Here is a 24,652-nt window from a genome sequence, read left to right as displayed (position 1 = left end):
ATAGCCCGGGTTCCTAGTCGTGCTTATCAACAGAGCTAACAACATCATGTGGTGCTTTTTTACTGACCTCGGTAATGCTCGTTTTCAGATATAAAGCTTGCTATCAGCCGTCTTTGTTCTGAGGGATTATTCAGACGTTGGTCGCTAGCGCAGCAACGATACCTAGGTACTTACCAACAGCACGATGAATGCGCCAACTTTCCTCACAATTCCCGTGGAGCTGCGCGAGCTCATATATGGATTCCTTTTCAGTAGCTATACCATTCGGCATGGCCTCAAGAAGACCGGGAAATCTGGCGACGCGCAAGAGCCTTCGAATCGCATAGCGATCTTGCTCAGCTGTCATCAGGTACTTGCCGAAGCAAATCGTCATCTACCCCTCAACTGCACCCTGCATTTTCGCGGCACGGAAGATTTACTCGAGACTCTCCTCTCTGTCGACCAAAGTGTGGTGACGCGGCTCCGGCACATACGGGTGCGCGCCTTCCCATTTCCTTTATACGTTTCGGGAGGATCACAGTATTACCCTACCTACTACGCAGCTCAGGCGCTTGCTTTGCTTCCCGGTCTTTGTTTGGATACCTTGGTTGTTGAAGATTGCTGGCACGGGTTTGGCATGGGCGATGGTTGGCGAGATGTCGTCACCTACTTTGATATCGAGGCGCTTTTGAGAAGCAACGCATGGAAGCATCTCACTTACATTACGCCATGCACCGATTTCATCGCTTCAGGCTATGACCATCGGCGCAAACGCTCAGCGCAACCCGAGACATGGGATGCGCTTCTCAAAGAACGCGACGGTGAAGAGGGTGGTGCCGAGGTTCAGATGTACATTGTTCCAGACAAACAAGAGGGGGTCACTGGTAACGAAAAGACGGAAGACGGACGTATCATGCAGCCGTGGCAAGCAAAGCCAGGGCATGAAGTTAATGAGAACTGGCGTATCGCAGGACCGGACCAAGAATTGAAAGGCGAGGTGCGTATCGTGGCGAGGAGAGGTAAGAAAGCAACAGCCGTTCAGCTAGGCTTGGGCGAGCAAAGGTCTTGGGCAGAGATTAAAGGAAAAGCAGCAGGCGGTTTCGCACCTGAAGGTAAGCAAAACTCGATCGCGTTCAGATTATCCCTATCTAACGAATGCAAAGGCTGGAACCCATATCATAATGATATGGCAGATGCAGTTGGCTGGCTATATGGTGGCTACGGGAATCGGATGCAGCTAGCAAACGCCGCCCTGCATAGCTAACAACCTCGCTTCACCACATGGTGCACGTGCCCCGCGTGTCAGACTCAAGTGTGAGTATTTTGGTGTGTCCCAACAGGAGTTACGACATGTTTAATTTACTACACCTGGTATCCGGCATTGCGGCGTGGCAGGGGCAAGGAGGCTTAGATATTTTTGCATATTACAGGATGATGGATCAACGTCATCATGAAAACATGAGTTGTTGTGGAAAGCGTACTTTGGAGACTCCAGCTAAAAAAGCAGTATATCAAAGCAACCATCGTCAATGTTCTGAATAGGATTAAATAAGTAGTGGGTTGTTTGACAAACAATGCGGCGCTTCATTAGACGGTGTATTGTGACCTGAAAATGGATGGCTGAAGCCTTCTCGCCAAGTATCGCGTAGTCTGCGTGGAACACTCCAGGGCTGCAACGCCACCTAGTGGCCGCAGCGCGGTTGACATGGGTGTCACACAGCAGTACTGCACTTTCACTTTGCCTCCCAGCTGCCTATTCAGTCTGAATAGAAGGCGACTAGTTCAATTGACAGGACCCTCCTCGCTTTCCGAGAACGAGGGAAGCTACGATACAAGTACTAGTCGGCATCTACATTTGCAGATATCCGTCACTTCTTCTCCGACCTCCAGCAACGCCAGACCGAGGCTGCGCATTGCTTGTTCGTACTGGCTTGTCGTCTCTCGCAGTCATCTCGAGCACTATCCTCATTCTCACCCAATAACTTCTGCGGGTTACGCAGGCTCAACTTAATATGGTAAGCTATCAAGTTGTCATCAAGCGAGTCAGCCTCCAATTGCTTATCCTTGCTTGGTAGATTCGACTACTGCCCATAGTTCTGGCATTTTCTCTCCTTGCCAGGCTATCGATCGCCCAGCAGTATCCGCTACCCGTGACCTATAACACCACTATCAAATCGCCCGTCGATCCCCGCATCACCATCTCCTACAAGCAACCTGATGCCAACACATGCGCCACAGCTTTCGATCAGAAGCAGTACACTGGATATGTCACTCTTCCTCCCTTCACGCTCGAGTCCTCTCAGCAAAACTACAATATCAACACGTTCTTCTGGTTCTTCGAGGCTCGCGAAACCCCGGAGACAGCGCCACTGGTAGGTGATACAAGTTGCTTGTAATGTAAACGCCGCTCTGACAAATATGCAGACGATCTGGTTGAATGGAGGACCTGGCCAGTCAAGCATGAATGGCCTCTTTGATGAGGTGGGACCATGCGAAATCATACAAGAAGAAGACGGCAGCTATGGCACGCGGCCGAGGGTCTGGGGCTGGGACCGCAGTTCCAACATACTCTTCATCGACCAGCCCACTCAAGTCGGCTTTTCCTACGATGAACGCGTCAATGCATCAGTAGACTTTAGCGAATACGACCCTGAGGGATTAGCAAATCGCAAGCGACCTTCGCCTCTTCCAAATGGCGTACCGGAGTGGCGTTTCAAGAACGGTACCTTCTCTTCTGGTTTTATAAGCAACACTGAACCCTCGACCAAGATTGCTGCGAAGGCGTCCTGGCACTTTCTTCAGGGATTCCTGTCCGTTTTCCCACAGTACAACCCGGGAACCCGTCCCGACAGCAATGTCGATGAGCCTTGTGACGTCAATTTGTTCGCCGAGAGCTATGGTGGTACCTATGCGCCAATCTTTGCCGACTTTTTCGAAGAGCAGAACGATCGAAGGAAAAATGGTTCAATTCCTGCCAACACATTGGACATCCGACTCGGGTCCGTCGGCATTGTGAATGGTTTACTGGATGCTCTGGTTGCGGCTGTCACTGCCCTGGAATTTGCCTACGACAATACATATGACATCAATGGAATCGATCTTACAACATTCCAGAATTCAATATCGGCTGTAAACGAAAACATGGGCTGCAGAGATCTCCTAGAGCAGTGTGGTAAAGTAGCAGCTCTTCAAGATCCTGACGGTCTTGGCAACGACAATAGTACCAATTCAGTTTGCAGCAGCGCGTCTCTCATGTGCAACCTAGCCGCTAGTTCTACGGCTGCAAATGGAAGGAGCTTGTATGACTATCGGGTGAAATCCCAGGTCCAGCCGAGCAATGCATTCGAAGAATATCTAAACGATGCCGACGTCTTGTACTCGATCGGTGCTCCTATCAATTTCACTTCCACGAGTAGCGCCGTGGCTGATTCCTTCAACGGGAGTGAGTAGGCTGGTACACTATGTTTTATTCACAGATTTGCTGACTGTTTTCATAGGAGGAGATTCGGCCCGGAGCACTCAATTGAGCTCACTGGCAGGATTGTTGGCTCGGGGCATCAAGGTGGCCCTCATCTACGGTGACGCAGACGTCATATGCAACTGGTATGGTGGACAGAACTATTCTCTCGAGCTTGCTAGCCTCGTTCCGGGATACAGGACTGCCTTTTCCCAGGCAGGATACGCAGAGATTGTAGTGAATGACTCGTACATTGGTGGAGCTGTGCGTCAATACGGCAACCTCTCTTTCTCCCGCATATACGACTCAGGGCATCAAGTACCTTTCTACCAGCCAGAGACCGCTTTCACGGTGTTCAGTCGCATCATTCAGGGCGACGACCTTAGTACGGGCCGCGACGTCGACTTGACTACATTCAGCACCAAAGGGCCTAGCACGTCTGATCACAAAAATACTGTGCCGCCCGAGCCTGAATCAGTCTGTTGGCTCCGCAAATCCGAGACTTGCACAGACAAAGAGAGTACTGCCATCGCCAAGGGAGAAGGTACAGTGGTGAACGGGATATGGATTCCTGTGGGCGATGAGACAGCAACGAGAAACGGAAGGCAGACCTCGCCAACGAGCCCAAAGTCGCAACCTACGCCGACATCCTCGGTACCTCTGACTGGTGTCTTCACTGCGACGAGCATCCCGAGCATCAAGAAGACGTCAGCAGCCTCATCACTCGGGACAGACCCTCCATTTTGCATTCCGCACCTGACCGGATTGCACGGTCGAGGCCTGCGCGAGGTCGACAAGGTGAAGCTCTTTTGGATTGCATTCATTCCGTCTGTTGTTGTAGCGTTGTAAGTGCTGTCGCACTACCATCACCTCTGCTAGACCAACCAGCCAGCACACTCCTTCAATCCAACATTATTATCTCAGGACCCCTAGAAATCCCACGTCCAAACACCACCCTTTCGTGCCTAACCGCAAATTCCTAACCAAAAACAGGTTCGTCTTTTTCGCATCCATACGCCACCGCCGCCATCGTGCTAGTAAAATCCTCGACGACGACGCCGAAGATATCCTAGAGTCCAACACAGAGCTAGATGATCTGCAGCCTAACGCATTTCTCGCACCTCGCCCGTCAATACCCATGGATACGATAGCGGAAGCAAGTCCACGTCCCAGCGGCGATGCGACGGAACCTATACCACAGAGAGCAAGGCGCATGACCACACAGTCGCAGCCACGTTGTGTGCCGCCATTTCGTGCTTCGTTGCCGGATGGCTTATCCAGGCAGACTACAGATGTTTCTCAGACACTGCCTACAGACGCTGCTCAGACGTTGCCTATACCTCCATCTGACGCTGGCGCTGTCATGTCTGAAGGACAATCCGCTGCCTCGACAGCTTCTCTTCCTCCACCATATCCAACAACGACAAGTACTCAGCCACGAGCGGAGCCCGCGCCCAACCCTCCTCTTTCAGAACGCGATATACTCCCAGTTCAAAGTACAAACAACAATGCTGGAGCTGTGCCGAGCCAGGACAGTGCAAATGTCGGACAACTTCCGCCACCGCTAGTTAGTGCGATTGAAATAGCACCAGTTCCGCCGCCTCTACAGCCGGCGCCTGTCTTCTTCCGAAGCGCGTACAGGCATTCAGCGTGATTCAAGTGTTGATGCGTTTGTAGTTTCTGGTGTAGGACAAGATGGAGTGCATCGTTTTTATAGGACCTAGACTCTTACGCCTAATTGATTTCTTCTTATTCTTTTTTTCACCATATCAAGTGTTTCGGCAGCGGAAATGCACCCTGGCGCATTGACTCTAAATATGTATCCTGACCCGTAGCTCCTTTCATACATATCTTATGTGAGAGTATCACGTGACTATGAAGTGGTATGTATGTATATATGTACAGAGAAAGGAAATAGCGTATTACATATAACTAGGCTGTTAGAGGGGAAGTCGCAGCTATTCAGGGTCAGCTCAGGTGTGAACAAATAGTTTGTCGCCATCCAGTGCTGGTGAGTGGATATCAGAACTAGCCAGGTGGGTTAAAATGGGCGGAAGCGATGATGTAGTCGGCTAGAGTAAGGGTGAACATGGCGGGAAGAAAAGAAACAATGACAGGAAAGACTCGTATGAGGCGTTATGGAGGGGTGGAAGAAGAGGTTTGCTGGTCAGTCTCAATTAGTCCCGGTGTCTTGTTACATCATCACGTATGGAGCCTGACAGGTAACACTTGTACAACAGCATTTGTGATAAGAACGATGATCGTTTATTAGAAATTACTCGTGTAGCACATAAGTTCATAGGTCAGGTAGGGTCGTTTCTCGTCGTGACATGTTCAATCCCAGGTACTCCATTCACTTCCCCGTATCCATCTCAAACAAAGGTCCTCGTCACGGTGACTGGGACACAGCTCTCGTTCTCTGGTTCGTCTGCTCCCAGTGCCCAGGCCAAGTTCTTGTAGTTGTAGCTTCCATAGTATGTCTCGCAAGCGTACCAGCGGTAGAAGTTCTGGTAGCTACCGGTGTTGTTGGGGCCCCGAACGTAGCCTTGGATGGTCAATTTGTCTTGCTTATCCCAAGACAGCACCTGCGCGTTTGTATCACCTGGGAAGATGATGGGAAGCGCGAGATCGGTGGTCGCGTCGTAGTTGAAGGACATGGATGAGGGGTATTTGGTGTCGGCATCAGTTCTCAACCACCAGGTCAGGATGCCGGTCGAGGATGTGGTTTCATCGGGTGTCTGGGAGTAGATGGAAGAGTTGAATTGGAACTCTGCGGGGCGGAGAGTAGTAGGGCTACTACCGAAGTCGGCGTCGCTGAGGCAAAGCGACTCAAGGGCTGCTCCGATATGGCAGGCACTAAGGGTGGTGTCGATAGATCCGTCATCGGATGCGACGAGAAGATTGAATGGCGGGGTTGTGATGTTGTAAAACGGGTCTTGGGCAATGGCAATGGCAGCCGCCGCGAGGGATAGGAGGATGGATGATGTCTTCATGATGCTTGGTGTTGTTTGATGTAAGCAAGGGGATATGTGTGTTTGATCGGTCTGAAGATGTTGTGGATGAGAAGGAATTCCAGTCGGGGTACCAGCTACCTTTATACTCTTGACAACCTTTCGTCGCTGCCAGATTTTGGCAGCCTCGTCGCTACCCGTTCCTTCAACGTCGCACCTGCACGACGGTCATGTGTGCAAGGTTAGCGGCTGTCAGGCAGCCCGTGACGTTCCGCTACCCGTCAGCTTTGCCACACCCATATTACACCTCTGCAGTAGGAAGTATATCGCCTTCGTATTCCGACTACGGGGTGCCCAATGTAGCAACCATCAGCTCAATCAGGTCAATCAGAGAGCAGCCCCGCGCATTAGCGAACGGAAGGCGCCAAGCTGTCGCCCCAAGCTTTGCATAAGTGCCAGCACCTTGAGCAGGGCCCCATGAAAATAAGCAGTGACTTATCCGCGTTGATACGAGTCGATAGTTCCGTACCAGCGAGCGGGGAAAAGCATCTCTATGGTAAGAACCTACGACTTTGAGTAGGATGCAACATTGAGGTTGCGGAAGAACTGCTTTGGGGAGCTGATTAATACGACGTCACGCCATGTCATACATGAAGCGTGATGTGCTGATGAGAAGCTGATGCTCTGTACTCGAATTCAGAAGTATCGCACCACAAACAATGAAGACGAAGCAGGTGGGAATCTGCTGTTTCTGGGTAATGACGTACGGGTAGAGCTTGGACATGGAGCGGGCCTCGGGAGTTTGTGTTAGCGCGAAGCTTATCGATTGCGCCAGAAGGCGTCTCCGTGTAGCCTCATGCCACTGGAGATGGACGTTTGGAAATCTAGTCCAATGTAGTGTAAAAATAGTCCGATGCCCTCTTAGACACCGATGCTTTCAACGGGTACACCATCCGGTCGACCCCATACGACACAAGCGTACTGGCGCGCTTCTTGACCAGGGACCGGACTACGCGCATAATTCACGATTTACCTCAACAATGACGACCAGTACAGAGCCTTGGTTTCATAGCTGTACAGGCCAAAGCTTCTGGATGCGCCCACACAGGTCGTCGCTCGATATGGCAGAGAGGTGGGCGCCTTTGGCGTAGAAGCTGACTCTTGTGCAAGCTACGATGCAGGTACGAGCTCATTATTCATCAGATGGTACAGACACCCGCTAACAACTCAAGGGACCAGATGCGTTACTAGCGTAGTGCATCTAAATCAACCGCCTTTTTCCCAGCCACGGCGCACAAACTCCGCTCCCGCAGCCACATCGACACCGTTCCTCCGACCCAAGACGGAGACGCCGGCATACTAGTGACGTTCTAATCAGCTGTCATATCTACTGGCATACCAGAAGGCGTCCAGTCCGTCGTCCGGGCCTTTGAAGTTTGTGGGATGATGTCAGTGATACGGATCAGCTAATTGCACCACTAGGTATGCCGTGGTGAAGATGACGAAGAGATTCAGGGGCCAAGGACCAACACAGCTGTAACTACGAGATCCCGGTTATGGTGAACCTAGAGCCGGTGGAATGAATAGTAGCGCGAGGAGAAACACGTTTGTTGTAAAGCTAATAGCTACAACCTGGCAGAGCTGAAAGGCCTATGTATACCATACGCCACGACGGATACCTGCTTTTTCAATGATGATCTAACATTTGTGCTAGCTCGCATGCATTGTGCTCTAGGCATATTCTAAGACCAAGAGCGAAGAAGTATATATGGTGTGACGATCAATACTTTGTAGTCCATGCGATGGCCATCTCTCATGCTTTACTAAACAAAATTGTCTTTTAAACCTCAGACCCCAGTTTTGCTTCAGTTCAAGCTCGTATTGACTGCGCGAGATCATTCATGACCGATAGCTGGCCTTAAAATACCGAAACATATGCAGCCATGTGGACGAGCTACCCACAGCCAACGCACTGGACCACCAGACATGCTTTAGTGGACGCAGCACATGAGCTTTTCGAATAAGATTCACGAGCAGAGCACAGCAACCCAGATGCATGCTAGCATGTATGAGACGAATATCACATAGGGCCGAGTGCTGTTGTCCAACCCCTCTCGGGGTGTCGCGACAGGGCAACCTGGGCCGAATTCAGGTGGGGGGGGTTGCTGGGAGACAGGATTAGTGGTTCTTTGTAATAGCTTTTCGTACAGTTAATGCACTTCCCGCCTGCAAGTTTCAATATTGTGTTCTACAATAACGGGACATATCATATAAGACCAGAGGACATGTCGCTCTGTTGGCAATGAGTTCAGTCAAGCGGCTTTCTCAACATGAGTGACGTACCGCGATGCGGCAACTGTCGGCTGTTGTACCAATGATCATCTCGGCTTATACAGGGGTGGATGCGCTCCAGACCACGTGCCCTGACGCCAAGACGCCAGGCCGATCGTCATGCCTGCCCAGGTCCCGTCGGCGTCTCGTCGTCGAAGATTCTCGTCGCTTTCCTGGCTTCAAGACACCACTTCTCATTTTCAACTTCTGTGGCTGTATTTGCTGTATTCTCCATTTTCTTCACATACCTCTGCAGTTGCCTGAGACCGACAGCCAGGTGATGTCAGGCACACGGACCATTTGAGCTTGCAGACCCTTCCATTGGCTGTTGTTTCATCGTTAGCACCTCACCGCCAAAAGTAGAACGCGCAAACTTCATAGCTCCATCCTTCTTTATTTCCTTGCCGACTGCAAACCATCGTTATAGAACATCTTCACGATGGCCGATACGCCGCAGACGACTGCAGGTGGCAACCCCAAGGAGGCAAGGGTCCTCGAACAACATCTGGACCCAAGCTACGATTATTCAGAATTCGATCCAGCGACACCACCACAGGAAGACGGTGCAGAGAGCTCTGCAAATTCAACTGACCGACAGGTTCCGGAATCCTCTTTGCGGCTACAGGGTGGCGACATCCACCGTGACCTGTATAAAATTGCAGCACAGAACAGACGCCAAAAGCTACATCAACGAGCAGCAACCTTTTCCGATGCTATTCACTTTGGCAACAACTCAGCGCCTTCGGTCTCAGACGTTGACCATGATGAGCTACCCGTTCGGGATCAACTTGCGCCAGGAGGCTTGAGGCGACAATTTCTGCAGCGGCAAAGCAAGCGTGTTAGCTACATTTCAGAACCCGTGACGCGAAACTTTATTTCCTTCCTGGAACTGTACGGCAATTTCGCTGGTGAAGACCTTGAGGAATCGGACGATGAATCGGCCATCCAAGATGAAGAGGACGAAGGCGAACGGAGACCGCTGCTTGGACGTCGACAGAGCTCCAAGAGACTGCGGGCTCAGGGTGATGCTGATCAAGTTAAGACCTTCTTTACGCTTTTGAAGGCGTTTATCGGTACCGGGATAATGTTTCTGCCCAAAGCGTTCAAGAATGGTGGAATGCTGTTTTCATCCATAACCATGATCATGGTGTCTGCAATTACAGCGCTCTGCTTTGAACTGCTTCTGTCGACGAGAAAGAGATACGGTGGTGGTGGTTATGGTGATCTGGGTCAAATTGTGGTTGGGCCAAAGTTCCGAGCGCTCATTCTGGTCTCCATCACGCTTTCGCAAATTGGTTTCGTGTGTGCTGGTCTCATCTTCACGGCGGACAATCTTGCGTCGTTCCTTGACGCTGTATCTCACGTCAAGGATCCCCTATCGACGAATGCGCTCATCGGCATCCAGATCGCCGTTCTGATTCCAATGTCCTTCATTAGGAACATCTCCAAGCTCGGACCTGCCGCTTTACTCGCCGATGTCTTCATCCTTATCGGCCTGACCTACATCTACTGGTATGACATCTCTTGGATCGCCAAGATGGGCGGCTTTCATCCTTCGGTTGAGCTTTTCAACCCACGCGACTTCACTATGACCATCGGTTCAGCTATCTTCACTTTCGAAGGCATCGGGCTTATTCTTCCTATTCAATCAAGCATGAAAGAGCCTGAACATTTCAGCAAGCTACTTTACCTCGTCATGATGATTATTACCGTCATCTTTACGTCTGTAGGTGTGCTTTGCTACGGTACCTTTGGCGAACACGTCTCCGTCGAGGTCATTACCAATTTCCCGCAATCCAGCAAGCTCGTCAACGCCGTGCAGTTCCTATACTCCATGGCCGTGCTTGTCGGCACTCCAGTCCAACTCTTCCCCGCCATGCGTAACATCGAACTCAAGATCTTCGGTCGCGCTTCCGGAAAGCAGAGCAACATGACAAAGTGGAAGAAGAACGCCTTCAGGACTAGTTTGGTCATTCTCTGCGGATTGATTGCCATTCTCGGGGCTAGCGACCTCGACAAATTCGTCGCGCTCATCGGAAGCTTTGCTTGTGTACCGCTCGTGTACATTTACCCGGCGTACCTACATTACAAGGGTGTGGCTAGTCGTCCTTGGGAGAGGTTCGGTGACATTACGATGATGGTGGTTGGTCTCGTTGCTATGGTATACACGACCAGTGTTACACTCGCGAGATGGTCCGAGACTTAGAAGTAGAACCAGGGGAGTAGAGAGAGAAGGGAACACTAGAAAAGAGTATTGAAACGAAGGATCGTCGCTGTTGCATTAATTTGGTTTTCTGGCATGGCGTTTTGGTTTGGAAAATGGGCGTCTGTCTAATGGGCGGAATGTCTTGATAACGCGTTCATGTTAAATAGTCCAAGTGTTAGGTGTAATGTTATGACTTGTATCATGTCAAAGCATCATCCATCTCTGACTGCTTAAGTGTTGAACCAACCCTTTACTTTCACATTCGGAAAACTCCCGTCATGCCTGACCCGTCCTTTGGTATCCTAGACCATGGCAGTACTACGATGCCACCCTCCTACTGTTAACCCCCCATAACGACGCGCACCATCGTAAGAAGAAACCAAAAGAAAAGCGCAAACATGATGATCGCAATAACCACATTCACCACCTCAACCCAAGGATCCATCTGCTCCCGCGCCACCAACAACTCCTCCATTTCCTCAACACCACTCCACACTTCCCCCAGCGTCTCCAACTCCCCCTGACTCATCTGAAACCACACCGTCCGACAAAGTGGACATTTGTTGCTGTTCCGCAACTTACTCGCGATGCATTTCCGAAGACACTGATATCCAAAGACGTGGCCTCGACAGTCAGGATACCCAACGATGAGAATAGGTGCGTGCTTTCCGTAGAAGACGTCGTGACAGATTGCGCATTTTGCAGTGATGGGTGGGTAGGAGGGGTGTGTCGAGAGGAGAGGGAGGAGGTGTGATGTCAGGAATGTTCGGAGTGATGTGGAGACAGCTCGATATGGGCGCATTGAGTGGGTAGTTGTGCGTTGTGAGGGATTTACTTCGTCGTGGAGTGAGGGAGGCACTGGGGGAGAAGTAGAGGGCTGATATAGGTTTCGTAGACGTCACCAGGCAGTGGATCGATAGCGGGTGACTGAAATATGTCCGTTTGATGGGTGGTTTGCTAGAACATGAGGGGATGGGGACCTTGGTCGGGGTTCGCGGACTGTCCGGAAAAGACTCGTGGGAAAGGATGATGTAGGTCTTGATGGAATCTGCGGGTTGGGAGTGAGCGTCGGGATTTGTGCTTCTAGGTCTGGTGGATCCGCTGGCCGGGAGTTGAAGAATGAACGACGGTGAGGAGGGTAGTCTCCGTAGATCGATCCGGAGCTTGACATTGTTGATTCTGCTGTGTGGCCAAGTTTGGTGGTTGATTGCCTTTGCGTTCCACGTCGCACTATACCTGTCTCGGGAAAGCCGTGAGACAAGGTTTAGGCTCGAATTTGGGATTGAGATATCCGAGACAGCACTGTAAAATACGCTGAGCGGATTTTAGGCTCTGAGTTTAGTGTATCAGGATGTCTTAAGACTAGTATGGCGCACCAAGGTTGGTTGGAGCTAGAGGTGGTTGCTGTACGGGTTCTCAGGCGCGAGTGAAACGATTTATAGGATGTGGAAGCGATGAGGTAATGCGCGGCGGTAGAGGGTCTTGCCTCATCATTATTTCCTCGTGCGTGATTGCTGTATTGGCCCTTGCTTTTCTTTCTATCTGAGTACGTTTGTGACAGGCCTTTCACTCCCACAGACCCTACAGCCATTAAGCAGCTCACCCCTCAAGCCATCCCTCTATATACGTACTCCTCCTCACCACACATAATCGTGCACTCATCTTCTGCCAAAACTAAATCACTAACTTTAAGAACAAATGCATATGCAGACAATAACCCCGACCTTTCCCCCGCTGCATGCTTGCACCCCTGGGAGGGCAAATACGGGGTAGATTTGGGTAATTTTGCTGGTATTGTCTACCTGATGTATGGAACACATGAAATCGGGCAGCATCCTTCTGCAGCTGCTTCGTGTGATGTATAATCCTGGATGCACGTATACACTTCAAATCCGTAACGTGTACGTGCCCTTCGGAGTCATCCAATGATTCAGCCATCTTCCAATCCTAGCCGACCCCTCCCACGTAGCCATCTCAGATATCAATCAATATGCCAGTGCGAGCACCGCACGACTCCACCGACCCCTCTGGCTTCTTACTATCGGCATCTTTATTTTACATACCACCGTTGTATTCGCCAGGCTTCACCAATTTAGCTACTTCCAGGTCAATGTCGTGCATCTGGGGTGGCATCCTGCAGCGTCGAACCCGCCCATTCTTGCACGCAATATCACGGCATGTATGCCCCATAACGCAACCGCCGGTACGGCAGGTGCCGCCCTTCTGGCACGGCGCTTTCCTCATAGCATACCGATGACAATACTTCATGGTTGGGGTGATGGGCTTGTGGTCGTATGTGCAGGTCAACCTGTTTTCACATCTTGCCCCCAAATAGAAAGGCGTACATAGCTTGTCTTTGGAGATGCGTGCCTGGTATATGCTCCACTGGAAGTTAGTGGGCGGATCCATATAATGGTCAACTCTGTTGCCGTCGGTGTTGATTGGAATGCTGTTGGGCGGCCTCGGTATAGGAGATGTGGCCTTTAGGCCTGAGGTTACTTTCGACGGCTTCTTTTGTGTTTTCACAGCGTTGATCGCTACCTCCGTGTGAGTGCGGCTACTTCCATGTTGCTCGAATACGTCGGCGAAGGTTGCACACTCTTTGTCCGAGTATGTGTGACTCTGTTGGAGTCCTCCAGAGGTGATCATCGTAAATCGATGAGTAAACTGAGAGTGCTCATCGACTAGGCGGGCGTATTTTTCACTGCCGCTGGCAGCAAGAAAAACGTGCGCACACAGAGGGTCTCTGATGTAAGGGGAGAATAATGCTGGACTCCGATTAGCCGCGTATGTTAGATAAAGTTGATCGTCACATACCAGTGACTTTCATCACCACATCCTCGTGTTCTACCACATCCACATAATAAAAAAAGGCTTCCGTCCTGGAAAACCCCGCTGCAAATGCCCCAAGGGCACGAGGATACGGCGGCAGCTTGAGCTTCTTGTTACTATTGTTGCGCGCCTCGGCGACATTGTTCGAGAGCCCCTTAATGTTCGCGTATATACGGGCATGTACTTGCCTTGATTTGATGTGAGGATGGTGTTGTTCGAGGTACTTCACTGTAGCCTCTTTCAAAATCTTGGCGGCCTGGCTACCACCAGATTCCGCACCGTATAAATACTTGGGGTGAAACTAGCAAATTGTTCAGCAGCTGATCCCATCACAAAGCAATTTGACATACCTGGTGGCTGTGCCCATCCACAATGACGACGACGTATTGTCTCGTGTCCAAATCAGGTGACGTACTATCCTGCACGATTCCACCACCGATCTTGCTCTCGAGGTCCTTGTATCTGACCAGGATCTCTTCATATCTATGGTCATTGGATATAATGGTATCTCGTCACTTTTTAATGATGTTCTAGAGGGTTTATCAGCAGTGCAACCAACTAATGGCATGACAATGTAGCTACCTCCAGATCCAGCATCACGCTCGTATTTTGGGTTGCGTGTTGTTGCAGTCGCCTTCATCGAAACTCACAAGGTCTGTGATATCAGCCATCTCTGGAATAAATATCTTGGGGGGATAACAGGTGACTAGGTGGGCAGGGTGATGAGTGTACACTGGGTACGAATGTGTGAGCAAGTTGTTTAGCTGAGACGAGGGTTTGCACACAACAAAAGGGTTTTCAGGGCCTGACATTCGGAGCGCACTACACTAGTCCCGATTGTATATACACGAAACCGACAGAATGCGAAAGCAGAAACATTCGACGTCACATCAACGTGCAGCTGTGTTGTAGCCTAATCCTTAAGCACAACCTAGTGCTCAAGCATCTCCCATTCCTTCAGCTCACCCTCAACCTCCTCCCATCCCTCATCTATGTCTGACGCCAAACTCAAAGACTCGAAGTTTGGTGACAAGTCCTGGCCTTCAGTCCATTTCGGCCATTGTGCAGTAGATCGCTTTTTCTCGGAAGCCTTTGGTATATGCGATTGAGATACGGCCTTCATAGTCGTCACAGGTCCAGAAGGTATGATGACAGGGTTGATTACAGGCTTGGAAGCTTTGTGTGTGGACATGGGCTGTGCAGTCTTCCCGGCAGTCTTGTATCTGGTAGGTGGGGGAGGGAAGTCGCAGATGGCGTCAGCTTCAGCCTTGGTAGCCTCCTCGATAGTCTCAAGTCCACGAGATACAATACGCTCCGGGATTGCCTCGACTGTAGGTTTGGAAGCCTTGCACGTAGGAAGACACTCTGGGGTTCTCTCAGCTGTCTCGACTTTAGAACGTACGGTAAAGCCTGAGATGGCCTCTGGCTTAGACAAGAAAGCCTTGGGCATGGGACGGGAATCCGTAGGCCCCTCGGGTGGTGTCGCGCGGACGGGAATGCTTTCGACGACCCGGTCTGGCTTGGTGATCTTAGACCTCGCATGCGAGCTAGCCTCGAATAGTTGATTATATCTCTCTGAATACCAAAGCCTTTCCTGCTCGTTCAGGAAGCGTCCATGGGTGTACTCATCTTGCGGCTGTTGGCATTGAAGCTTATATAACTGCTCCTCCTTCCTCTTCTTTGCATGCTCCTGTAGCTGTGCCTGCAGCTGATTCACGTCTGTCTGTTGTTGTTGTTGTAGTATTGCCTGCGCTGCAGCCTCTTCTTGAGCCTTTTTCTGAGCCCTTTTTTCATAAATCTGACTCTGCGCCAGGGCCAACGCCTGTCCATGATGGTCCAAGACTTCAGCTGATTGGCCCCCGTATTTGAAGCCTTCGATTGTAGTATTTGGTACATTAGTGGCTAAAGTTGGTGTGCTTGGATGCTTGTGAACTGTAGGCGTAACACCTCTTGTGATACTGTTAGCATCAGTAAGAGAGCAATTGCCTTGTCTGTTGCTGGTGACATAGGCCTCATGGTTGTTCGGGGCCCTGAACGAGTCGTTCCATGTTGATGGCTCGGCCATTGCCGATTGAGGTAGAGAAACTAGGCCCGGGTGCATACGGTATGCTGTTGGTCCAACAGGCGTGCGTGCTATGAGAGGGTCGGTTCCGGGAGAGTAGTAGACTGAGGACTTGTTTCGATTAACAGCGTAGTCGGGTGTAAAGTATCCCTGCCATGAGTCGCGCCATGGTTCTCTGTCTCTATCCATGGTGTGAAGATGGTTTCCGTCGATGTTGAGTATTATGGAGGTGCTGACTGGGTTTTCTATGATATTGGCGATCACAGGAAGCAGACGGGCAGTAGAAATGTTGAGGGCTGTGACGAGACTGGAGAAGATGAGAGTAACGGGACATTTTATTTTAAACAGAGCAGCAGAAGAAAAAAGGCCGTTGCATCATCAAACGGCAGCAATCCAGGGTTTGAGGGTCTGCACCAAAATCAGTGGTATGAACACGGACATATGACTGGCCATGGAGTTTATGTTTGGTTCTGGGACTCAAGCGGCCTCCACATTACCTGGGCACGGGGCAATTAAAATGGTATGAGTGGTACAACTGACTTTCCAATCTTGGTACGGGTACGTTCTAACCAAAGAAGATATTCATGGTGAACGCGGTGCATACAATCATTTGCAGGCATACAAGATGGTAGAGAGCGAGAGTTGTGCCTAGCGTAAAATAGTATTACACTTCACAACATCAAATGCCCATGTCTAATCGATAGGTGAAGCGAGGGAAGCCGAGACAAAAATAGCCCAGCGGTCAGTGTTTCACGGCTACAGCGATCTCCTGGTGGGCCTGTCGTAGGCACGATTCCGAACCACCACGGTTGGGAACAAAAACAGTACTGTACATCGTGTATATGTGAGAGATGAGATGGAAGATAGCGGCAAGTGAAGATGGAAAGTACGGCATCTCCTGCAGATGGATTGTGTAGTACTCAACCCAAAATGGAGAGGCGGGTCTTGGCGGCGCTTGGGCCAGCGCGATTCACGGCCCACTTCCAAGGTTCATTGTTTGGATTCGTCCCGCGTCACAACATTGAAGGCTCAAGTCACCCACACCGACACCCCAACAACTAGTCGCCGGGATAGCTCTGCTTGCCTGTCAGCACAGATACACGACAATTGACTAGATTTTCTCCGTATCGACATGTCCGGCTAACCTTGACCGCCCCTTAGCCTGACCCGAAACGCGACTGCCCTCACTGCGACGCGCTTCAACACTACACTCAACTCCACACACTCTCGCCATGGCTACCCGCACAAAAGCGCCCACAGTTGGGTCCGCTGGATGGGTTCTAGAGGAGCGCCACCAGTCCAACACGCTTGTATCCCAGGAACTGGAGGATTTTGGCTTCTCTGTGCGCAATGAGCTGGAATGGCTAAACGAGCACATGTTTGATATTCTGGCCAGCGACAGGCAGTACGTCGCGTTATTGTCCCCTATACGCGCGTTATACTGATTTCGCGCAGACACAATCTCGATGTCTTCAAGACACCGGGCAAGTTACGCGGCAAGACGCCTCGCACCGCGCGCAAGAAGGCCGTGGATCGCCAGGTATGACTCTTGATCGCGAGCTTTCGTCTCATATACTGACACCAGACAGCCTCTCGCCAGTATCCAGTCTGCAAACGCGCAGCATCTCAGCCCCGCTGAACAGAGTCTCCGAAACGTAAAGGCTAGGTTCCAGATCGCCGAAGACACTCAGTCGGAGAACACGATGCGGCAATCGCCTAACAAGCGCACACCCATCGCGCGACAGCTCTTCTCCAAGACCGGAAGCGCCGGAAAGGAAAACGTAAACAACAACTTCCAGGCCAATCTGTACGACAAGCGCCCAGCACAGCCTCTCACAGCCCCATGGAGCCCTATCCAGTCCACACAAGACACTGTTCTGTCATCACAGGCTAGTGACGTCTTCTCGCCGCCGCAGACGCAACTAACCCAGCCCACCCAGCCCGCCGACTCTTTCAGGCACTCATTTGAGGACAAGGAAGAAAGCCGCGACAATGGCGATTCGTTCGTCTCAGCAAAGGACTCCTTCGCCAGCAAGGGTGTCTCCAAGGAGAGCCCTCGCAAGGATGTCTCTGTCATGGATGTGGACGACGAATACAAGGCAGACCAGTCGCAGTCGGATGTACAGGGTACTATGGTTCACCACGAGCTCTCTGATAGAGAGGACGAGGACATGCGAGACTTGTCCGAGTTTCCCGATCCGCCACCACGCGCCGTATCCGAACAGTACAGCATTTCCGCCGAAACTCACGACGCGCTCGACAAGGCCAACAGCCGCGCTCTTGCGCCAGAGCCCAAGAACCTCTATCTACCAGAGCAATCGACCACACCGGCTGGCCCTCCTCCCGCTTCTCCTGAAGCCGAAGTTGAACACGACGGCACCGTTCTTCACCACGAAATCGACGACCAAATGGATATGGAGGACGATGTGCGCTCGCCCTCGGACAACTCTAGCCCCGTAAAGCCACTTGTTAGGAAGAGCAGCCTTACGTTTGCGTCTCTCCCCGCGCGCGAACCATTGCTCGCCAAGAAGAGCATGGGCAACCGCGTATCGCGCACCAGCCACCTTGATGCAAACAAAGGTCGAAACAGCCACATGGGCAGGTTCACTGGGGGGAAGAGCTTGGGGGGCTCGCAGCTCGCGCACCCTGCCGAGCTACAGCATGCTGATGACACCGACACTGACATCGAACGCCCCGAACTTCAGAGGGAGGAGTCAGAGACAACAAAGGCCCACAACAAGACTTCAACCCAGCGCCTATTTGAGCGCATTAACATGCTCAAGCAACAGAATGAAGCGCCCAAGCGCATCAGTCAAAACATCACGTCACAGCAATCCCAGCCTCAGAGCTACCCTTCCACACAGACGAGAGAGGACGCTGAATCTGGACAAACATCACAACCAGCATACCCTAGTCTCCCACCGCCAGAGCCAGCTCAGGAAGAAGATGACGACGACGACTGGATATCGCCAGTTCGGACAGTAGCACCGGCTCCCAAGCCTGCTAGGCCGGTGCTTGGCAAATCACATACTACTGATGCTCGTCAATCTCCACATAAGGACTCGCCTGCAAAGCTTGTCTCAGTCTCAAACCCAGATCTTTCAGCAGATGCCGAATCAACGACACCAGTTGGCTCACCGACCACGAGGAAATACATGGATGCCCCCCTCAGTGCATCAAAGTCTAAGCTGTACTCGGCATTCCGCGCGGCAAAGGAGAAGCTCATCGGGTCCAGTGATGCAAGCGCTCAGGTCAAGATGGACACCCTCAGGGAGAGGGAGAGCCCAGAGAGACCCAAGCTACCCTCTCAAGATTCATCCGACGACGCCTTCAGCAGCCCCAAGCGGTCAGAGAAGCCTGCTTCAATATTCAATCACATCCGCTCGCCCTCTAAGGACTCCGACAAGTCTAGTAATAAGAGCGCCACGCCCAGCAGTCCATTGAAGAGTGATGGCCGCCGCACTCGCAGCTCGACAGAGCGTGAGAAGCAAAAGGAACGCGAGACGCGAGAGAAAGAGGTTAGGGAGGCTAAGCAGGAACAGCGCGCAGATGATAGACTCAAGCAGATGCGCGAGAAGGAGCAGAAGAAGGCGGCCGCACAGGCTCAGAAGCTCCGAGCTATGGGCGCAAAGACACCGACAGCAATGTCGTCCCAGTCGAGTCTTAGGCAGCCTACTGCTGTGGGGACAAGCAAGACGTCAGCTCAGCCAGCGCCACAACAACAACAGCCTCTGTTCCGCCCTGGCATTCCCAGATCCAACACAGTATCTTCAAGAGAAGACGTCGACTCTGCCGAGGACATGCCGCCACCGCCTGCGCCCAAGAGTCTGCTACCTACTACCAAGACCACCAAGGCCCCTCTCCGAGAACCTAGAAAACTTGCTAAGCCATCAAGCAAGGACGGTATACACAAAACGAAGGCGCCGCAAAAGATCATGGTCAATCTCAAGAGCAGCCACTATGGTCAAGCACCCCCACCAGCTCCTCGTCCAGCTTCGCAAGCTGCAGGCAAGGTCGCTGCGGTGCCCAAGCCGGCTCCGTCTGGGTCGTCACGACCAGCTTCGGCGCTATCTGCCAAGTCAGGGCCTTCGTCCAAGACAGCTCAGCCCGTGGCTAAGCCTGCGGCTCCTCGAGTTGGCCGCCCCCCAACGCAGGCTGTGGAGAAGCCCAAGGCTCCCGCATCACAGCCGGCACGAGCTGACCTGGGTGCTGCACGACCTGTATCACGACTACAAACTGTCCAAGATGCCAATCGCATCAACATTCCCCCAATGAACCCCGCCAAGCCACCTAAGCGGCAATTTCCAGGTGAGGGCGATGAGACTCTTCACCGACCAGCCAAACGACCTTCGCAACAAGCGAAGAACTTGGTTCCGATGACACCAGCTCACGCCCAGTTTGCAAAGGGCAAGATACCTTTTGCCGAGTCTGCCCACGCGCCGCAGTCTCAAGCCCAACAAATCCAATACCCCAACGGAGACGACATCAAGCTTCCCGAGATCATGACCGACTCGGAAGACGAAGACTCTGAAAACGAGTTTGAGCAGCCCAGCTGGGTCAACACACCCAATCTTCGCGAGATGCTCAGCAATCAACAGCTCATGGACCCTGAGCACATTTTTGGCCCCATCGCCCCTCTTGAGATGGAGAAGGTCTTCCCCAACAAAGAGCGCCACAAGCGTTTCCGTGAGCGCACCAGCAGCGCTTACTGGGCCAACGACGAAGTCACCGCCGAGGAGAAGCGCAAGGAGCGCGAGGCGAGAGAGCGTCTGGTACGTGATGGCGGATGGACGTATAATCCTTCGCCTCTTCCTAAACAATCCGGTTCTTCGCGTTAAAAAGCGAACAACAATGACACCATTCCGTTGCATTCATTATGTGGTATATGACTGGCGTTGGACACAAGATGTGTGTCCGTCTGTGTGTTCCTGACGGTTCGGTGGCTCGTATGTATGTGTGTACATATTGTATAGGCGTTGTACTCACGAAAAGATGGTACGAGAAAGAGAGCATGGACGAGAGACTTGCTTTACACGATCATTGTTTTGTTCGTTTATCGGGCGTTTATTAGGGATATGCATCGACCTTAAGGGTCGCTTTTATGATGGCGGATTGGGCGTTTAGAGGAGAACATTGGGTCTTGGTCGGATTGATTCTTAATTTTTATGATAGTTTTGTGTAATGGAGGCTATCGTCATGTGCAATATTGTTGGTGTTATCCTGCCGCTGATGTTGTTGTGATATGATACGTGGTGGTTGTGGTTGTGATTGTAAATTTGGTGTCTTGTGTATGCAGTTGTAATGAGCACGCAGAGCATCCAGTGGTCACTGTATTGCATACGATGATTCGGATCGACCATGGTGTCTTCTTAACATCGTGTTGTTGCTGCTTTCATGCACGAATAGGCTGGGATACATGGAAGAGTGTGTTGGGGTGGATGAATAGTGGGATTTTACTGTATAGTGCTTGACTGCCATGTCCCGGAATCCTGTCGATTAATCGCACATATATTCTCTTTGTATTCTTCGTATGATTCCTCTATCATACTACATTCGAGTATGTGATCGTTCTACAAGGTTCAATGTTTGGTTATTCTATCTAGCACTTGTTTGACATGAATGCTTTTACCAATCAATCCCATAATCTCCTTTCTTATACAACTGCGTCTGATACTCCTGATACCTTCTTCCTTTATCCCACGTGTCTGTCAGTTTCCGTTTTTCAGATTCTACATACTGTATACTGCCATTGCTGCTGCTATTGCGGTCGTATATATGCCATCCCATCCACTACTACTTGCCAGTATAACACTGCCGCACGCACAGAGTTCTGATCTACCTCGCTCTCTGTTGCTCTCGCCCTCATCATCGTCTACCTCTTCCCCTGCCTGCTCATTATCAGCCTGTCCGCCGCGCGGGGTGCGGCGCTCGCGCAACGTGAGTGAAAGAACCCCATGGCCGCCCGTTGCGTCCCGCCGCCACCCGCAACCACGCACGCCTTTCCCTTTTCCCTTATTTTTCTCTGTCGTCACTGACGCTCAGACAGCCAGCCAGCTGACCCTCGCCTTTCCTCTTTTGCCAGAACCATTGGCCCCCCTCTCGCGGCCGCCCGCTGGTCATGAGCACAGACCCATTTGCTAGCGCGTGCCTGTAGAAACAAAAGGTCCCCCCACCCCCAGGCCTTTGCTACTCTCGACATCAACAGTTCAAGCGCCCACCATTGCCAGCAGTACCAGCAACTTTTGAACTTGACTTCGATATCGATACACGCGACCTACAACACGCGACCTACAACACGCGACCGACGACCATCACACTCACGAACCCACCATCCAATCCACGAACATCCGACACTACACCATCATGTTCGCCACCATCATGAACGCGACCTTCGAATTCGCTCACAAGGACGTCTTCCTCGCCACCGTCTTCACCAACTTCTGCATGTATCTCACGCTCATCCTCTTCTGGAGGGCCAAGGGTCTCTCCTCTGTGTCCCTGGCTATTCTCTTCCTCATCGGCGTTTCATACGTCTTCTACATGATCGGTTGCAATCTCCTCGTCTTGTCGGATGCGACTGAAGACGTCGAGGAGTCTCCTGCCCACCCACGTTCACCACAGTGGGTTGTCGACCGGATCCTTCGGGTCGGTCAGATACTGAGGGGTGAGTTGATGCATGTGCCAGAACTCGAAAAGGAGTCTGAGCCAGAGCCAGTGTCTGCAACCGAGTCGACAGTGCCTGGAATAGAAGCAGAGGTTGAGCCTGAGCTTGAGGCAGACCACGCATCCACAGTTACAGAGGTTGACGCCACCGCCATTACTACCACCCCTGAGGACATGATGTCCGGAGAGGCTCAGGCAGAGCTTGAGACGCTGACGAACGATGTCGGCAACAAGATCTTGGCCATTGCTGATCTCATCCGGGGATATGACGACTTGGTTGATGCAATCCTCAAGGCCAACGAACTGAGCAAGCTTGATGAGCCTTCCGATAAGGAAGAATCTCCCGAGGAGAACCTCAACGTCGCCCTGGTCTTGTACCAGCCACCTAGGGACATCGTGGACATCATCAGAATCATCCCTTCGAAGGATACAACTGTTGAGGTATGTCCACTTTTGATCTAATTCACCAGTTCTTTCTTTTTCTAACATTGCTTGCCAGGGTGTTGCCACCGCGACTCCTCTTGAAGAGGAGGTTGCTGCAATCACCGAAACTACCACCATCACCGACAATACCGCCATCACCAACAACACCGCCACAGAGACTCCTGCCCTTGAGGAGGAGATCATCGAGGTCGAGATGCCGGATGCGCCAAAGGAGCGCGAAGTCCTAACTCCTAGCGCTCCTGCCAAGAAGCGGAAGGGCTCCATCGAAAAGTTGAACGAGTCGGACCGCAGCTACAGCTGCAAGCGGAAGATGAGGATTGTTAAATCAGGCTTTTACCAGATCCCTGTTTCAGTCATTCCCGTCGTCGTCGTCGTCCCCGTCCCTAGCCAGGATGAAATGTTCATTGACGACAATGACACCAAGGATGGTGTCACTGTCCTGGCCACTGGCATCGAAGGACTCTTGCTCAAGGGTGAAGATGTCAGTGACAACAAGGACCCTGAGGGAGATATCGAGGTGTCCGAGATCGCTGACGAAGGGTACGTCAGCGATGAAAAGGACCATCAGGAAGACACCGAGATGTCGGACAGCGACACCTCCGATTACGCCAGCAACAGCTCCAGCCCAGACACCAGCACCTTTGACGTTGACGTTGACGACGAGGAGGAGTACGACGTCGGCTTCGATGTCTACATCTGCTCCCGCATGGGCAAGATGTAGGTTCTCCCTTGTCCCTGGGGCGTCAATATAGACGTCTGTCTACTACCGTAACTCTGAGACGGCAACCATACCTCACTATACCCAACCACACAAATATCCTCCTCATTCCTATTCTCATCCTCATACTCATCCTAACCAAACCATCCAACCGACCATCCGACCATTGAACCAACCATCCAATCATCCAAACAGCAAGTCAACCCGCGAGACCCTCACCCAAACATCAAACACCCGAACTCTCCAACCCTAGTCCATCGCTCAGCACCAAAGAGTGCTAAGAAGAGGAGATGAGAACATACCTCTAAACTCTCCCCACACATTTCCCTATAGGCAGACCCAACCTTACGGACATAGTGCGATGGGTAGCAGAGAATCCATCGAAAAAGACGAGACAAATCGTGGCATCGCAAGCGCGAATAGGTCTCTCTTTCCACTCACACCTTCGACCTCATCATCATCATCATCTTTTCCTCCTCTCTTCTTCTTCTCTCTTCTCCTCCTCATCCTCATCCTTATCCTCATCCTCCTCTCCTCCGCGACCGAGGGACACCTCAAAGTCGCGGAGTTCAGGATGGCGGATACATCAAGTACAAATGATCTTTCGGGCATCTACCTTTGGGTGGATGTAGATGTCGGGATCAATGTACATCTGTGGTGGTAGAGTACAAGAGATCTTGCGGGCACCTATCTCCATGTGGACGTAGGTGTCGGGATCTTTGTACATCTCTAGTGGGAGACTTTCAGTCGGCGAGCTGAGCTGAGTAATTCGGGATTGATATCAGGCATGGCATGGCATGGCAAAGGTGGAAGATTGTTTCTTGGGCTGCACGTTGAAGTGCCAGATCACCCGATTTTGTTTCCATTACGGAGTATGGGACGTACTTGAAGTGCTCAGTACGATGTTTCTTATTGTTTTCTTTGCGAGGAGTCTCTTGGGCTGCACGTTGAAGTGTCGTAACACCCAATTTGTTTTTTGGGATTCTTAGAATATGAATCTGATTTCTTC

The 24,652-nt window shown here is 51.5% G+C and overlaps 8 protein-coding genes across 8 annotated transcripts; 5 read left to right on the top strand and 3 right to left on the bottom strand.

The window, feature by feature from the left end:
* Positions 1 to 184: 184 nt before the first annotated feature.
* On the top strand, positions 185 to 1,243 carry PtrM4_062040 (uncharacterized protein; the record flags this gene model as incomplete). Its single annotated transcript, XM_001932939.2, has 2 exons — positions 185 to 1,091; positions 1,143 to 1,243. 2 exons carry the CDS (start codon positions 185 to 187, stop codon positions 1,241 to 1,243), a joined length of 1,008 nt encoding a protein of 335 aa, XP_001932974.2.
* Positions 1,244 to 2,397: 1,154 nt separating this feature from the next.
* Positions 2,398 to 5,090, top strand: PtrM4_062030 (Carboxypeptidase C (cathepsin A); the record flags this gene model as incomplete). Its single annotated transcript, XM_066105573.1, has 3 exons — positions 2,398 to 3,421; positions 3,477 to 4,281; positions 4,430 to 5,090. 3 exons carry the CDS (start codon positions 2,398 to 2,400, stop codon positions 5,088 to 5,090), a joined length of 2,490 nt encoding a protein of 829 aa, XP_065964200.1.
* Positions 5,091 to 5,808: 718 nt separating this feature from the next.
* On the bottom strand, positions 5,809 to 6,429 carry PtrM4_062020 (Atrophin-1 domain containing protein; the record flags this gene model as incomplete). Its single annotated transcript, XM_001932937.2, has 1 exon — positions 5,809 to 6,429. One exon carries the CDS (start codon positions 6,427 to 6,429, stop codon positions 5,809 to 5,811), a length of 621 nt encoding a protein of 206 aa, XP_001932972.1.
* A 2,728-nt stretch (positions 6,430 to 9,157) lies between these two features.
* Positions 9,158 to 10,924, top strand: PtrM4_062010 (SdaC, Amino acid permease; the record flags this gene model as incomplete). The annotated part of the gene is made up of 1 exon (XM_001932936.1): positions 9,158 to 10,924. The coding sequence occupies one exon, from the start codon at positions 9,158 to 9,160 to the stop codon at positions 10,922 to 10,924; it is 1,767 nt and encodes a 588-aa protein (XP_001932971.1).
* A 2,055-nt stretch (positions 10,925 to 12,979) lies between these two features.
* Positions 12,980 to 13,754, bottom strand: PtrM4_062000 (uncharacterized protein; the record flags this gene model as incomplete). Its single annotated transcript, XM_001932935.2, has 2 exons — positions 12,980 to 13,692; positions 13,742 to 13,754. 2 exons carry the CDS (start codon positions 13,752 to 13,754, stop codon positions 12,980 to 12,982), a joined length of 726 nt encoding a protein of 241 aa, XP_001932970.2.
* Positions 13,755 to 14,687: 933 nt separating this feature from the next.
* On the bottom strand, positions 14,688 to 16,007 carry PtrM4_061990 (Trichoplein domain containing protein; the record flags this gene model as incomplete). The annotated part of the gene is made up of 1 exon (XM_001932934.1): positions 14,688 to 16,007. One exon carries the CDS (start codon positions 16,005 to 16,007, stop codon positions 14,688 to 14,690), a length of 1,320 nt encoding a protein of 439 aa, XP_001932969.1.
* A 1,043-nt stretch (positions 16,008 to 17,050) lies between these two features.
* PtrM4_061980 (inner centromere protein, ARK binding region protein) lies at positions 17,051 to 20,656 on the top strand (the record flags this gene model as incomplete). The annotated part of the gene is made up of 3 exons (XM_001932933.2): positions 17,051 to 17,223; positions 17,274 to 17,358; positions 17,408 to 20,656. 3 exons carry the CDS (start codon positions 17,051 to 17,053, stop codon positions 20,654 to 20,656), a joined length of 3,507 nt encoding a protein of 1,168 aa, XP_001932968.2.
* A 1,525-nt stretch (positions 20,657 to 22,181) lies between these two features.
* Positions 22,182 to 23,937, top strand: PtrM4_061970 (Tymo-45kd-70kd domain containing protein; the record flags this gene model as incomplete). The annotated part of the gene is made up of 4 exons (XM_066105572.1): positions 22,182 to 22,922; positions 22,981 to 23,271; positions 23,317 to 23,465; positions 23,931 to 23,937. 4 exons carry the CDS (start codon positions 22,182 to 22,184, stop codon positions 23,935 to 23,937), a joined length of 1,188 nt encoding a protein of 395 aa, XP_065964199.1.
* Positions 23,938 to 24,652: the final 715 nt, after the last annotated feature.

This window comes from Pyrenophora tritici-repentis, chromosome 2 (genome assembly GCF_003171515.1).
Source record: "Pyrenophora tritici-repentis strain M4 chromosome 2, whole genome shotgun sequence".
NCBI classification, from domain to species: Eukaryota; Fungi; Ascomycota; class Dothideomycetes; order Pleosporales; family Pleosporaceae; genus Pyrenophora; species Pyrenophora tritici-repentis.
This window is presented reverse-complemented; position numbering and strand designations above follow the sequence as displayed.